The sequence below is a fragment of the Brassica rapa genome, chromosome A07 (genome assembly GCF_000309985.2).
Source record: "Brassica rapa cultivar Chiifu-401-42 chromosome A07, CAAS_Brap_v3.01, whole genome shotgun sequence".
In the NCBI taxonomy this organism is placed as follows: Eukaryota; Viridiplantae; Streptophyta; class Magnoliopsida; order Brassicales; family Brassicaceae; genus Brassica; species Brassica rapa.
In genome coordinates, this window is record NC_024801.2 from 10,729,842 (window position 1) to 10,746,651 (window position 16,810).

A 16,810-nucleotide genomic window follows, 5' to 3' on the forward strand; every position below is an offset into this window, starting at 1 on the left:
CTCTGTTATACAGTTATACCAAGATTACCTTGGGATAATTGTATTACTTGGTATAATTATAATTTAGTTACACTACGTTGTACAATTGTCTGAATATAGCTTGGTATTTAACAATGGTACAACTTGGTATACCTAAATTATAGAAAAGAAGAAGAAAAAGAACATTTAATAAATTATTTGGAGGAGGGGGAGAGAAATGATTAAATTAGGTTCCACGGGATAGTATAGTTAGTAAATAGATAGATTCAAAAAGGGTTTATGGATCTTCTCATCATCGTTTTGAGTAAACTTAATAATAAAATAAATTAGATATAAATGGAAGAGTATATACATTTAAATTTTTGAGATTAAGCGTATTTCATCATTTGATCCAACTTATCATATATTATTACAACTTGAGGGATCATGTGGAGGGAAATCGGCTAATTCCTACATCAACAAAGGCCAACGGTCCCGATCAATACATAAACATGTTACCTGTGCGAAAACATACATCAACTAGTACAAAATTTAATTTTCATATGCGAACTTTCAAAATTTGGTCTTATCATACATTGACCTAATTTCCGTTAGTCAAACGTTGAGTTGTCGTTAACCAGTAGCAGAAAATCGGCTAATTCCTACATCAACAGGGACCAATGGTCCAGATCAATACATAAACACTTCACCTGTGCAAAAACATACATCAACTAATACAAAATTTAAATTCAATACATGAACTTTCGAAATATGGTTTAAACATACACTAAAGCTTGACATGTGCGTCCGCGCGGATATTTGTTGTTAACTTTTTTTATAAATTGTTTAATGACATTCCTAAATATATAAATTTTTGTTCATTGTTATGTTCCTACACATAAAAACCAAACTCACCCGGATCTGAAAAGACCCTATTCGAATCCCACCCGAAAATTTATAATACCCAAACAAAGAATAATTTCAAAACAAAAAAAAATTTGATATCCGAAAGAACCAATCCATACCCAACCATATACCTGATATCCATACCTTAATGAAGTAGTTAAGAAGTACAAAAAAATGTAAAAAATATAAGAAAACACTTAAATATAGGTAAGTTCTCTTTTATATTTTTATAAGACATGCTGTCAAATTATTTGGAAAAAATGTAATTAATAAAGTAGTTAAGTTGAGTGAAAATAAGGAAAGAAAATATGTAATAAATATGTTGAAAATAATGTTAGTTTTATTTTGTACTTAAATTTAATAAAATAGATTTACCTAGTTTTCACTAGTCAAATAATACCGAAAATAAATTGTCTGTCACGTGTTGATTAAGTAAAGTTTTTATTGTATTATGTGATAATTAAACCATAGTACGTAGTAATTGACAGAGAGAAAGGATAATGTTTAGCTTATCGAAGACATTCTCTTTTCTCTTTGTTCAATTTTTTCTTCTTTCGTTTTCTCGGTGTTTTTTGTTGTCGAAAAAGTTGAAGAAAAAATTAAAGAGAAAAGCTAACTAATGAATTACACGAGAAATAAATCGTTTGACCTATATGATTTTTTTTTCTCATTCAATTACCATGTAATACACTTTAATTACCATATTATACAATAAAAAAATTATTTAATCAATACGTGACATAAAATTTAGCTTCAATATTATTTGACTAGTGGAAATTAAGTAAATGTCAAGTTTTAGCGTATGTTAAAACCAGATTTCAAAAGTTCATGTAGTGAAGTTAAATTTTGTATTAGTTGATGTATGTTTTTGCACAGGTGAAGTGTTCATGTATTGATCCGTACCATTGGTCCTTGTTGATGTAGGAATTAGCCGATTTTCTATTACCGGTTAACGACAACTCAACGTTTGACTAACGGAAATTATGTCAATGTATGATAAAACCAAATTTTAAAAGTTCATGTATGAAAATTAAATTTTGTGCTAGTTGATGTATGTTTTCGCACAGGTAACATGTTTATGTACTGATCGGGACCGTTGACCCTTGTTGATGTAGGAATTGGCCGATTTCCCGATCATGTGGATATTCAACACTCAAAAGATATGAAACGATGAGTGATATTTCTCAGTTATGCTTTTGCAGCCTCTACATTCACAAAAAGAAAAAAAATTTACTTTTTTTCTGTCCAACATATTCTCTTTCCATTTCATATTATATGTACACAAATGTCAAAAATTCTACATTTTCCACAAATATCACTAAAATATAGTTTACAATTAATTTACTCTATAAATAAAATTAGTAAAAAACACAATTGGTTACACAGTTTTTGATAAAATAAATTTATATTGATATATATGAAAAGTTTAATTTGTAAAACTAATAAAACTTTCTTTAAACATCATACATACATAGAGAGAGAGAGAGAGAGAGAGAGAGAGAGAGAGAGAGAGAGAGAGAGAGAGAGAGAGAGAGAGAGAGAGAGAGAGAGAGAGAGAGAGAGAGAGAGAGAGATCTTTAATCTAAGAATATCCACTTTAGTATGATTGAGAACATTCTAGTACTCTTATTTGTTACAAATCATAGAAGACACGAAATAGAGTGTTTTTTGCTTGGACTTCGGTAAGGACATCTTTTTTAATTGTCATACTAGAATAAATTTATATAAAAATTATTTAAGAAATATCGTATGGAAAAATAAAATTTATATTCTTGATCAAATTAATATTTTTGGCTCTTAAACAATTTTTAAGAAACGTTTTTTTAATTACATAATTTGTTTACTGATGAGCTGATCTAATTTTTAAAAATATTTTAGGTCAAAAAAATCACTTATCGCATAAGAAACTAACGTTTAGGCCGAAGAATCTCAGGCCTACTATTTGGTTACAATGAAACTATGTCAGCTCGGTTTTATATCATGATATAGCTATTTAAAAGTTAATTATGGCTATGAAAAGTTTACGTTTATGTGCCAATCCTATCTATCTTCAATATTTTTCTCATTTTTGTGTCATTTTTTTTCATTTTGGTTATTGTTTGATATAAATATTGATTTTTGAGTTTATTCTCATTTCCTTTTTTTGGCCTAAGATCTAGAAAATGTTTAAGATCTGCGTCTTTTGCAAAAAAAATATTTTATATTTATTACTTATTTTTCTCCATATTATGAAATAATAAAATAATAATTATATATTAAATAACTAAGAAATCAGTTACTATTATGAAATAAATTGGCGTGCTCATATAAATCAAATGACCGCTTTTGTTTATTGATATCACTCAAATTACCCTAAGGAGTGAATTGCTTCTCAAATAAGAGGTTCAATTGTAGTACTTAGAGATCAAATTCACAGGGAGTTAGGACACACAAAAGATCTAAATAGTTATACGATTTAGCTAGGCTAATAGGTATTAAAGTAGTAAATATAATAAATTTCAAGGCGAACAAGGTAATTGTTCTTATGGGAATGAGAGTTTGTTTGATGGAATGATGGTTACTAGACTTAGGGTTTCATTCAGGTTATTACAACTCTAATCTATAGATGCTAAGGATTGATTCTAGAATTCGATATCTAATGCAAAAGACAACCAGCTCTCACTGTGAGTTTAAACTATTGACTAAGTTCAGTGTTTCAGCACTCGTATGTTAACACGGATCGAGCATCGATCGATTGTATGAGTGTCAATCGATGCTACGGTATGAGCGTCGATCGATGCTAGGTATGAGCGTCGATCAATGCTATGGTATGAGCGTCGATCGACGCTGTCTTAGGCAAGCGTTATTGATCTGATCGACTGTGTTCAACTAGATTCCTAGACCAACGCTAGTATGCGCATATGTATCTAATCCATCAGGATTCAGGTTCCGTTAATTGATTGCAATCTCGTGCCTCTCAATTGTCCTATGATTCTAGGTTCAAACAATTAGTCACTCTCATGGTTTTCCAACTACTCTAGATCCTAGAATTACAAGCTATCCTGATGTAGAGATCTTAAGATATACTAACAATCATATAATTAGAAATTCATTCAAAACCTTAGAAATTCCTAAACCTAGCAGGTGGATCTACTCATGCATTATGTTTGTCACAAAAATCATAGATACATAGATGAATAACATAAAATATAAATAAAACCAAAACCAATGGAGTTCCAAGAGAACTCCGAAGGAGTTCCTCCCTTCTTTCCTAACCTAAAACTATGAATAAAAATAAAGCGTAGCCGTCAACAATGGCTTAAAACACACATAAATGGAGTTTTAGGTCGTCCAAAGGTATTCTGGTAATTTGTGATTGGTTCGGAGCTTCAGTCGGTCATAAAATATGCTCAGACTATATTCTGGCATCACTGTCGGCAGATGGCAAGGGTGCACCGTCGATCGACAGTCCTTCATCTCCTTGACAACTTCCTCTCGCAAGACAGACTGACCACTCTTCAGTAAAACAAGCATAACTTCTGCTATAGGATGTTGATTGACCTCAAACCGGTGGAATTTGAAAACTAACTCAAAGCGCTATCTTGTTTCAAAATATGGGCTTATTATAACGGTGGAAAGGTCTCCATCCATAGTTCAATATCTGACACGTACCCGCACGAATATTGGTTATTACATTTTTACACAATGATATTTGTTTTTTATTATTTATATTATATATTTTATATATGTCGTAATATAACTAATTGTATCCAAAAAACCTACATCGAATCGGGTATGGCTATTTTTGGTACAAATATCTGAACCCGTTTCAGATATATTTGTTATTTAGATATTCTTAGGTTCCTATACATCAGAATCGAACTCATCCAGACCGAGAATGACCAAACTTAAAACCCACATATACATTTATAATATTCAAGCGGAGCTTAATGTGAAAAAACGATATCCGAAAAAACATCTCGTACCTATATGGATAGTCGTGTTCATGCCTTACTGATTTTATAAACTAATAAAAATGATTTATTCTATGTGTTTGACTAAATTAAGTGAAATAGAAAAAAAATAATTTAGTATAATAATTATATGGAGTAAAAAATTAAGTGACAATAAATGTAATATATTTTTATTATTTTGATTTAAGTTATTATTTTATTCACAAAACATGTCTTACGCTACATAATTTTCCACCGATTGAAACTAAAATAAATAAAATTTTTTAGTAAAACAAACTAAACCGAACGTTTAACTTTATGCAAAATTCAGTTATTTTACATTTTTTATTTTATAATTGACATAAAATTAATAATGAATAACTAATAAATAAAAATTTGCACTATCATTATTATGGTAATATAATTAATGATGTGATATATTTTTAAGATAATATAATTAATGAGATTGTTAAACTAAACTAAATATGGAAAAACAAATAAAGTAATTATATTAATAAAAATAATAAAATGACACTATACTTCGTTTTAAAATACTTGTAGTCATGTTTCTAAACAATTCTCATTTATATTGCTATTAATATTTTTAAACAATTCTAAAAAGTATTTCACTTTTAATAATATAGATGACAATTTAGTAATTGGGGAACATAAAACTTTATAACCAAACGGTGGTAGGCTGATTGATAAAAGAGAAATTGGGAATAATGGGTAAGCCCGTCAGCCATGAACTAAGTTGCCATTTGAATGGCCAGATGATATTATTAAACACATATGAGAGCTCAAGTTCACGAAACAGTCTGTAAGAACATTTTTGACCAATCTAACCAATTTCAAAATGCATACTGTTATTAACTCATTGTTCTTAATACAGAATCAGACTTCTTCCATGTTCTGCAATAAACCAGTGTAAAAATTGTAAGTGTTGTTTTTGTTTGTCTTTTGTTTTGCTTCCATTTTCAAGTTGTTTTTAGGTTGAGTATGATCTTAAAAGAAATCTAATTTTTTACAGATAGTAGATCCCTTCATATAAACTGCGGGGGACCTAATGTAACTATCGAAAACTCTCGAGGAAGGTTCTTATACGAGGGTGATAACTCTGGACTAACCGGTTCAGCTATGAACTATCATGGAAAAAAATGGGGATTCAGCAATACTGGTGACTTTATGGATGATATAATAACTGAAGATACATACACAGTTTTCTCAGATTCTGTAGTATCAGCAAAATACCCTGAGCTATACCAGACAGCTCGACTTTCTCCCCTGAGTCTGGCCTACTTTGCTTTTTGTTTTGAAAATGGAAGCTACAATGTAAAACTCCATTTTGCGGAGATTCAATTCTCAGATGAGGAACCATATGTTAGACTAGCGAAACGCTTCTTTAACATTTACGTTCAGGTACATATACATCTTTTAGCTGCGGATTTCCCAAGAAGTCTTGTTAACGTCTTTGGCTAATTCTTTGTTGTTTATTCAGGGTAAGTTGATTTGGGAGGATTTCAACATAAGAGAAGAGGCTAATGGAACTCACAAGGAAGTTATAAAAGAAGTGAACACAACCGTGACTGATAACACTTTAGAGATACGGCTTTACTGGGCAGGGAAAGGCACAACGATCATTCCAAAAAGAGGGCACTATGGCTCTCTCATATCTGCAATCTCAGTCTGTCCCAGTAAGTAGAAGTTCTTTGGTATAAAGTAGCATCATGAGCTTGCATCTTGATTCATTTCTTGTTCTTGTTTTCTCAGGTTCTGAATCTGAATGTGGCGGTAAGAAAAAGAAATGTTCAGTCGTTTAATCCTATTTTAGGCAAAATTTATATATGAATATGGATCAATATTTCTCCCATTATTTTTCTTGTGTATATCTTCAGCTCAAGTACATCATCCTCTTCTAGTCAGAAAAGCACACAAACCAAGAATATATACTCTCATTCTCGTCATAACAACCCTGATACTCTCTCTTGCTTTCTTGATTGTCGGCGCATTCTACTGGAAGAAATGTGTTAGAAATGAAGATTCAGGAAAGAGAGGTAATATCAGTTAAAGTTCTGTTGTTGGTGTATTTGTAAAAGAAAGAGCTAATAGATTTAAAATGATAACAGGTTCCTTCAGTTTGAAGCAACTAAAAGTTGCAACTGACAATTTTGACCCCTTAAACAAGATTGGAGAAGGCGGCTTTGGATCTGTATATAAGGTAACAAAAGTGTTTTTAAGTTCTAGAAATGCCAATGTACTAAAAAAGACGTGAGTACCAAGTTAATGCCAGTAATTTGACAATACAGGGGAGATTACCAGATGGAACTTTGATAGCGGTAAAGAAGCTATCTTCAAAATCATGTCAAGGTAACAAGGAGTTTGTAAACGAGATAGGTATGATCGCCTGCCTGCAGCATCCAAATCTTGTGAAGCTCTATGGATGCTGTTGTGAGAATAATCAGCTTCTTCTTGTCTATGAGTACTTGGAGAACAATTGTCTTGCTGATGCATTATTTGGTAAAGTTCTGACTATGAAACAAATCTTGTTGCTGGATGCTTAGCTTCTCCTGTCTTGAAGTTGACTGTTTTCTTGTAACTGTTGTGTGCAGGAAGAAGCGGTCTAAAACTAGAATGGGGAACAAGACACAAAATATGAGTAGGAATCGCGAGAGGGCTTGCTTTTCTTCACGAAGATTCAGCAGTTAAGATCATTCACCGAGACATAAAAGGGACAAATGTACTCCTAGACAAGGATCTGAACTCAAAGATTTCGGATTTCGGGTTGGCTAGGCTTCATGAAGACGAGAAGAGCCACATTACCACCAAAGTTGCTGGAACAATGTCAGTTTTGTAGTCAGTCATACACATGAATCCAACATTTGATAATGTTTTTCAGTATCATGTTAAAATGTTGTTTTGGTTGCAGAGGCTACATGGCTCCTGAATATGTAATGAGGGGTCACTTAACAGAAAAGGCAGACGTTTACAGCTTCGGTGTGGTGGCCATGGAGATTGTTAGTGGAAAGAGCAATGCTAATTACACACCAGATAACGAATGTTGCATTGGTCTTCTCGATTGGGTACTGAACCAATACTTCCCCCACAAGGATCTGCGTTGCGTGCTTAACAAGGTTCTTGATTTTTCAATTTCAGGCGTTTGTTTTACAGAAGAAAGAAGCTTTCTCAGAGATTCTGGATCCGAAGCTTGAAGGATTGTATGATGTGATGGAGGCAGAGAGAATGATAAAGGTATCGCTTCTATGTTCCAACAAGTCTCCGACCTTAAGACCAACCATGTCGGAAGTTGTGAAGATGCTTGAAGGTGAGACAGAGATAGAACAGATAATCTCAGACCCTGGAGTGTATGGAGATGAACTGAGGTTTAAGCGATCATCAGAGATTGGGACATCGTCCCTACCTTCAGATTACCTCGTGTCAATTCCTTTGTCTTGTCACTTGTGAATCTGTTTACGACCTGTACCCTCTTAGTCCACAGGCCATTGTTTTATTTTATCTAGACCGTAGTGTAAACAGAGCTTCGAGTCTATGATGAAAAATTCTGAAACTCGACCACAATTGTGAAACATGTCCACACACAATTAAACGTGGTGAACTTTGTTAAGCATTTTCTTGGAAGCTTTAAAGACTCCAAAACAATCTCTTTTCAAAATCAGATGCAGCTTAGAGCATGGGTATTTAACCAAAGATTCTCAAAATTAGAAAATATAAATATTATAAATTAATAGGCTTATATATTATCTAAATATACTTTGGTGTGAGTTTCCCATAATTTTAAATATCCATAATTAAATACTAATTTTTGTAAAGAAAACACTAATTCTTATATATATATATATATATTTATATAATATTTGGATTGAGAACTTCGTGGTGAGAAATGTACGTTACATGGAATCGCCCGTGGAGGTCCGAAGAGGAAGCAGAATGGCTCGGAATCGCGTTTCCAGAATTGTGTTGTTTGGAAGCGTGATGGAAACGCAGGGTTCGTAGGTGGAAGCGTTTTGATCGTAGATCGGAAGCATGACGGCGACTGTATTATTAACTAGATCTTAACCCGTGCCTCCGCACGGATATTTGTTTTTAATTTTTATAAACATTTAAAAGTTAAATACATATATTATTGTACTAATTAAATTAGAAGATGCTAAATAATTAAATATAACTGAGTTAATTTTATTATTCTGAAAATTTTAAACGATTTTGATTAATTTAATTTTTAATAAACCAATAAATTAATCTGATCATTGAATCTATTTTATAGTTTTTTTTATAGATTGCAAAATTGTTTTATTGATTTTTTGAATAAATGAATGATTGCCTATCTTCTAAATTTATTAGGTAGCTAAATATTAGGCAATTTTATAACAATTTTTACTTAAATTGCTATTTATAAGGTCAGTGGCATTGGATGGTAATTATTGAGGAAAACTTAGGGTTAAGATTTATTTGTACTTCAGTTTTAATAGTTTAGATGTGGAAAGAAGATGGAACATTATTTTTATGGGCTTGCAAAGTTTAATTGGTTCCGGTCCAACTTAGTTAAACGCTGGATATATTATGCTATTACAAATTCTGAAAAATATTACAAACGATTCTACAATTAATTTGCATTATTATGTCTTTTCTGAGAATTAAAACCTAAAACTCATAGTCTAAAAACATTAATGAATCATTGGTCAAACTACTAGACTAATGAAGCTTCCATGACTCACTTTATTAAAATCCTAATTCATCAATAACACTGGAGCTGAAAATTAAAAAAGAAAAAAAGAAACAAATTCATTACAACTCTGTGTTTCTGAATAATGATCTAATTGTAATACGTTTTGTTCACTTATTCGTTATGTTTTATGTTGTTTGTACTATTCAACTAGGGGTTTTGCCCGCGATGCGGGCTTAAACATTTTCATAAATTTTTGAAAAATTCTTTGTACAATATATTCATTATACTAAAATAAATCTTAAAATAACTTAGTATTCTATTTTTAATTATATAATTTATGTTTTTTTAACTTTTTACTAAAAGACTTTTTCAGATAACAATATAATATATATATAGAAATTATTATTTTTTAATTATATTTTTAGATTTTGGATGGTTCAATATTCTATTTTTAACTATATAATTAAGAATTTTATATGATTAATATTTAGTTATATAATTATGTTTTTAACTTTTTACTAAAAGACTTTTTCAGATAGCAATACAATATATATAGAAATTATCTCTTTTTTTAATTATATTTTCAGATTTTAGATAATTCTTACTATTATTAATTTTAATCAATTATCTAATCAAATAAATTAAAATTTTGTTTTTATTTTTTAATTTATTTATACATTTTATTCATTAAGGGTATAAACGATATTAACAATTCTAACTTTTAACGTGAGAGCTGGATTCCAAAAAGGGCAATTGTCAATAATAGCACATTTTGAAGTTTATGTCTCAAAAATAGCACTAGAAGGAGAAAGTCACAAAAATGACATTCATTAAAGCGTGAAATATCTCTAATACCCTTGGTTTAAAATTAAATAAACAAACAAAAATAAATAAAATAAAAATAAAAATAAAAAAAAAAGAAATTTTTTTATAGTTTCAGATTATATGTTTTCAGATTCGAAATTTTTATAATTTTTTTTTTGAAATTTTTTTTCAAAATTTTTTTTATTTCTTTTTTCAAATTGTCTTTTTATAATTTAAAAATACTTTTTGAAACTATTTTGAAAATTTTTATTTTTATTTTAGTATTTATTTTTTATAAAATTTTAAACCCTAATTCCAAAACCCCACCCCTTAACTCTAAAGCCTAAGGTTTGGATTAATTAACCTAAGGGGTATAAGTGTATATTTACCTCTTTAATGAAACCTATTTTTGTGACTTTGAACCTTGAGTGCTACTTTGGAAACAAAAACTTGGTTTGGTGCTATCCTAGTCTTTTTCTCTTCCAAAAATTTACTTTGCAAATAATAGTATAGATTGTTGTGCATGAATCAACTGATTGTCGTGCTTTATTTTTTTCAGTTTCAAAGCAATATAAATATACATAAGATTTACATATATTATTATATTTGTTCTTTGCAATTATACATATTTATTGTATTTGATTTGTAGTATATGAATTTTCTACTGGATTTTACTATTTACAATATTTTATTATAAATATATTAATTTTGGAGTTTAATATATATATATTTATATATACGACTCTAACACATACCCCACTTCCTAAAGTTTTCTAATAATGTGTTTTCGTGTTTCTGTGTATCCGCTTCCAATTCCATGTAACGTAGTGAAAAACTTCCATTAAAATTGCTCTTAGATTATTGATTTGTCAAATGATTCAAAGCTTTCTAATCAGGCCGGAGGCTTGCCTCCATTTGTAGCTACACTTTGGTTTGGCTTAATTTCGGGCAAAGAATCTTGAAAGTAGAGAAGTGAAAGATGCTTCCAGGGGAGACTTATAACATATCATCTCCGAGACTCCTACCCTAGAGTTCATAGAGACTTGCGCATCAAGCCATCCACTGTGGCGATTACGTTATCTTCCGGATCAGCGTATGCTCTTTAGCTATTCAACCTTCATAATCTTCACACTGTGGTTCTTGTTGTAGGGAGACATTAGTGTAACGACCCGATCCTGGTCTCGGAGTTTGTTAGCCAGCTAAGTCATATGCATTTACCTGTAAGACAATTATTTTCCTATAAATACCCACCTTTCACATTGATTTCTCCTTTTGCAACAAGAAAATAAAAATCAGAAGTTAGAGAGAAGAAGAAATGAGAGAGAGAGAGAGAGTGAGAGAAAGAAAGATAAAAACCAATGCATGTTGCCACCAGAGATCGCCAGAGCCACCACACGCCAGGACATCGTCAAGCTCGTCATCACCGTCAACCGCAGATTAGAATCGCCGGAAACCGCCGCCTCTTAAGCTTTGTTTTCGTCCGTTCAGTAAATCGGCTATATCTCCCTAACCGTTGAGAATCGCTCGCATGCAAGACCATCATCGTGTTCCCCTCGTCGGGACGAAGCCGTAGACACCGACCACGCCGCAATCGGAGCTCAGACGAAGCCGTACGCGCTTTCAGAAGTTACAACGACCTAGCGCGTGTACTCGACGCACCGCCGCCGGATATCGCCTCCGCCGTCGCCGTCGGTCAACTTTACGGTAAGACGCCGCCGCCCTCCGCCGTCGCGGCCGGTGACCGATACCGGTGACGGGCCGGTGACTCGGTCAACTCGGCCGAGTCAACTCAGCGAGTCAACTCGGTTGACTCGGTAAACTGGTTGTTTGACCGGTTTAAATTAATTTCGGTTCGGTTAAGGTAAACCGGTCGGTTATGTCATATCGATTTCTGGTCAAGAGTTGACCGGGTTGACCTTTGACCAGCGGGTTGACTTTTCCGCAAACCTTGACCAGTTCCGTTTTTAACCGTTCGAAAGGCGTTCTGACTCAGAATTTCGATCTGATTTCAGATATGGAAGCTATTTGAGCAGCTGGAGTTCATAGACATTACTTCTCCTAATTGCTAAGGTGAGGGTCTATTCCCGAACTTCTCGTACACGGCTTAGGACCTCGAATAAATATAATTTATTTCTAATGTGTTCCGTCTGCTTGAAATCGAGTCTGTCATTGCTTGTTTAGTTATTAGGTTCTTTGCATAAACCGGAACTAGGGGGCTAGATGATTCAATATTGATTGCTTCACTTAAATGTAAAATCTTAGCTAGGATTGTTTTTGTGTGGAGACGGATACAGAGACGGACTTCTGTATGCCGGATTGTATGAGGTTATGGCCAACTTTAGTCGACCGGTTGAGCTGTAGCCTGGAAGTATTGATAAATCGTCCACGGGCGGTGTCCGAGCACTATCTCGAGCTGTGTTATGTTTTTGGCCTGTTAGTGGGCGGCGAGTGTGCACCTCGCTAGGACCATTGTTTGTTGCTTGGGTACTTTAGGTACCGTGTTTGACATGCATTATAATTAATTTATATTTATTCGGAGTGCTATGTCTGGGTCCATGAACTACGGGGTAGCATCCCATACCTTACTGAGCGATTTCCCTGTTGCTCACCCCTCACTCTTCCCCTTTTCAGGTGAGACAAATAAGTATGTGATATTTTGACGGACTTGGTGCTACTGGACTTTTCTTTCGGATTTTATTTGGGCTTGGGTGAGCGTTACTGGGTTTATGGGCTTTTATATTATGGGATATTGTTGATGGCCCGTCGTCCTTAGTGAGAAGGAGACGGATGTCATATTGTTGTATGATGACGCGTCGGAGGTAACACGCTGTCTTCCAGATAGGAGGTGACGGGTGTCGCAATTAGTCTCGAGAGAAGTGCCAAATTAGGATTCATATCATTCGTGCGGTACTAGAAAAGGGTTTCATATTGTATTTAATTCGCTTGATAAAGCTAATACAGGAGAATAAATCGAAATACGAAAAGTCCTCCTACTTGACTAATAGGCATTGTGTTTATTGAGTTTTCTTTTACCAGGGACAGGACTTTATGGTTAAACATTTTTTTGTACAAGAATGTACAAGTGGTGTTAAATTAAAGTGAGTGGTTTCTTTAGAGTTAGACAGACCATAGGGACATGATGTGATTTGTGTTATCTCTCTTGACTCTTTCTACGTATTCACATTCTTCGATTAATTTGGAAAAAGTGAGACGTAACATTATCGAGCACAAGACACCAATTACATTAAGCAGAGAATCTTTCAAAACAAATGTCAAAATATTTCAACAGACCATTTCCATTATAGATGTCCCAACACTTCATTATTTTGTTTTGGTCGGACTGATACCTATTTCACCTCTACAGACGTAAGATGAAAAATAATTTAAATTATATATTCGTTCTGTAGATTATATATTTGTATGTTGCACATTTCAGCTAATTCAGGCTTTTAATCAACCAGAAACAATAGATGGACTAATCAAAAATTTCATTTTGATTTTAATAAAATCTTAACTAATCCAGCTAATAGGATCAAAGCTGCGCGAGACAGAACCAATCAATTGGAAAAGCATTGCGGCCAAGCCGATTTCTACCAAGGCGTGGTCTCATGTATTCTCAAAAGTTCTTTCTCTTTCGGAAATGTATCCTTGGTCTAGTTTCTGCTTTCATTTTCTAGTCAACCATGTCTTAGTTCAATGTATGTTAGCACTTGTAGTTGCTTGTTTCTTTTTTTTTGTTGTTGTTTAGTTTACTTTTTCTTTATACTGCCGGTTATCTCTGTATAGAGTTTTGTATAAAATTTAACATTTACACAAAAAAAAATCTTTAACTAATCAAAGGTATCAGTAAGATATTTTAACTTTGCTGATAACATGATCAAATTTAATGTTTACAAAAATATTTTGATAAATAAGAACAAAGGGTAACCGGGGCTTCTAGTTCTAGTGGTAAAGGGCTTACAGCTGTGAGTACCGCCACCTGGGTTCGAATCCCGGCCACTGGGGAATTAACATTTCGGCATCGCCAGGGACAGAAGACTGACACGTGACTAGTCTGGATCACTTCTGTGGGGTCAGGATACCTCTGTATAATTCAAAAAAAAAAAAATAATAAGAACAAAGGGGAGCGTTTTAAAAAGAACATCTAATGAAAGTTCTAAAGTATAGCAACAACCTTTTTCCTATGTTATTATATAAAATGTATCTATTTAATGGCTTGGTGATGATAACATTATGATTAACCAAGAATCACTATATATAATTTATGAGAAGAATCGCCATTTTCTAAACTTTATAAAGTCACAAATTTGGTACTCATATAATTGATATTGTTTGTTATACTATTGCAGTGAGTGCGCTGAACAAAATAGCCATTAGTATTACAAATAGTACCAAAAGATTGAACATAAGCTTTTTTTTTTAAAGACTGAACATAAGTTATGGAGACCTTGCCAATTTTCATGATGTTTACATAATTCGAGATCTTTTTATTACAGTGACTTGGTTATTCCCTTAGAGAAAATATAAAAATGAAATTACTAATAAATTCAATAGAAACATATAAATGAATAAATAATCCATGTTAGTTTTATGTATTATTTAGACTAGTAATCACAGTTTACAAATATTTAAACTTAGTATTGTAATTAACGTGGAACAAAAATTTAAAATTGCAAAACGACTTATTTTCGTGGAAATCTTTTAATGTGATATATACTTAGGATTTTTAAAAAGAATAACAAAATAAATATTAAAATTTACGCTAGCTTCAACTAAAATTAAATTTATATTTTCAAATCTTATATATTAAAACAGAAGTCACAACTTTGATTCATGTGTGATTTTTTTAAAAATGGACCTAATGGACCTATTCATAGAAATTCATACTACATTTTAATTCAGATTAATAATAAATAGAATTTTTAAAATATTTTAATCATAATATCTTTTGATATCTTTTCATTTTAAATATAAATATATTTATTTTAAAATTCTAACAAATCTGTTTAAAAAGATTTTTACAAGATCTTCATTTTCAAAATTTTATTTAAATATTTTCACTAATTTCGAAATTAGTTTAAAATATTATTATACATTAATATATTCAGTTATATAAAATGAAAAAAAAATCTATAATATTTTATTTATTATATAATCATAATCAATCATATTAAAATAAAATTATTATATTGAGCTAAATATAATAAAATTGTATTAAATGTATATATTTTATTTTCGTAATTATAAAATATTTATGTTCAAAAATAAAATCTAATATGTTGGTAAGATGGGTTAACATTATCAAACTATATAATACATGTATAAAAATTAACATTTATTTCTTTAAAGTTAATAATATAAAATCTTTGTAGCTACTTTAATCCTAACTAGATCTTGACCCGCACAACCGTGCGGGTTTCTTATTTCTATACTAAAATATTTTAGCTTATATAACAAAATTTAGTAATAACTTAATGTAATTTAGTGTTATATATTATGTAACTCTAAAATGTATTACATGGCTTATATAATATTATTATAAATTTTATATTCTATATTTTTGTAACAAAATATTTTGGAAACTTTATTATGTAACAGTATTACTTTACATACTTTTTATTTAAAATTTAAAATTTATAGAAAGCAAATTAAATTGGATCTATATAGTACATAAGAAATTTTTGAGATACTGTTAGGATTTATATAGTACATAATAATAATAACACTTATTATGCAAATACAATAGTGTTAGGATTTTAATATATTAGATTCGATTTTATTATTTGCATGTGAAATTCTAACATTATTTTATTTGCATAATAAATATTAATTATTATTATTATTACTAATTAGATCATATGCAGGTATTAACTATATAATAATTAAATGTTATTATTATTAAGTATATTATAAACGGTTATATGCAACTATAATTATATATTGATGGAATAAATATATTTTCGAAATTATCCATATCCAATAACATTTTGATGGAATAAAAAGAGAATTAAATATCCTGTTAGGATATTGTTATGAAAATACAAAAAAAATAATAGAAGCAACTTTCTAGGAATGGTCCATTTAAAATATTACACATTAAAGATGTCATGACTTCTCTTTTAATAGTATAGATATATTTTCATTTTAAATATAATAGATATTTATATATTATATTTTAAAAATTTTAATAAATCTGTGTAAAAATATTTAAACAATAACTTAATGTATTTTAAGTTATCGTTTAGAAATGAAAATAAATAAATTATATCCTATTTTATCTACTTTTATAGTCATGATCATGTTAAAATATAATTATTATACTAAAATAAATATGATAAAATTATAGTCAATTGATAAATTTATAAATTTTATTTTCATAAATATAAACTATTTATTTAAAATATAATATGGAGATAGAACGGCTTAAAATTAACAAACTATATAATACATGTCTAAAAATTAACATATCTTACACTTTTATATATACAATAATAAATTATCTAAAATGAATAAGCATAAAAATATT

At 30.9% G+C, this 16,810-nt stretch overlaps 2 protein-coding genes and 1 long non-coding RNA gene across 3 annotated transcripts; all 3 read left to right on the top strand.

Annotated features, from left to right (window-relative positions):
* Positions 1-5,521: 5,521 nt before the first annotated feature.
* On the top strand, positions 5,522-7,650 carry LOC117125763 (probable LRR receptor-like serine/threonine-protein kinase At1g29720). The gene is made up of 9 exons (XM_033275961.1): positions 5,522-5,525; positions 5,827-6,215; positions 6,295-6,490; positions 6,567-6,587; positions 6,692-6,850; positions 6,923-7,014; positions 7,103-7,313; positions 7,406-7,414; positions 7,457-7,650. The coding sequence occupies exons 1-9, from the start codon at positions 5,522-5,524 to the stop codon at positions 7,648-7,650; spliced, it is 1,275 nt and encodes a 424-aa protein (XP_033131852.1).
* LOC103829094 (probable LRR receptor-like serine/threonine-protein kinase At1g29720) lies at positions 7,443-8,432 on the top strand. The gene is made up of 3 exons (XM_033274825.1): positions 7,443-7,637; positions 7,723-7,876; positions 7,950-8,432. The coding sequence occupies exons 2-3, from the start codon at positions 7,730-7,732 to the stop codon at positions 8,256-8,258; spliced, it is 456 nt and encodes a 151-aa protein (XP_033130716.1). The 5' UTR covers positions 7,443-7,637; positions 7,723-7,729; the 3' UTR covers positions 8,259-8,432.
* Positions 8,433-10,601: 2,169 nt separating this feature from the next.
* On the top strand, positions 10,602-13,311 carry LOC103828930. Its single transcript, XR_625410.3, has 2 exons — positions 10,602-12,354; positions 12,916-13,311. It is a non-coding gene; the product is annotated as an uncharacterized LOC103828930 (long non-coding RNA).
* The last annotated feature ends 3,499 nt before the right edge of the window (positions 13,312-16,810 follow it).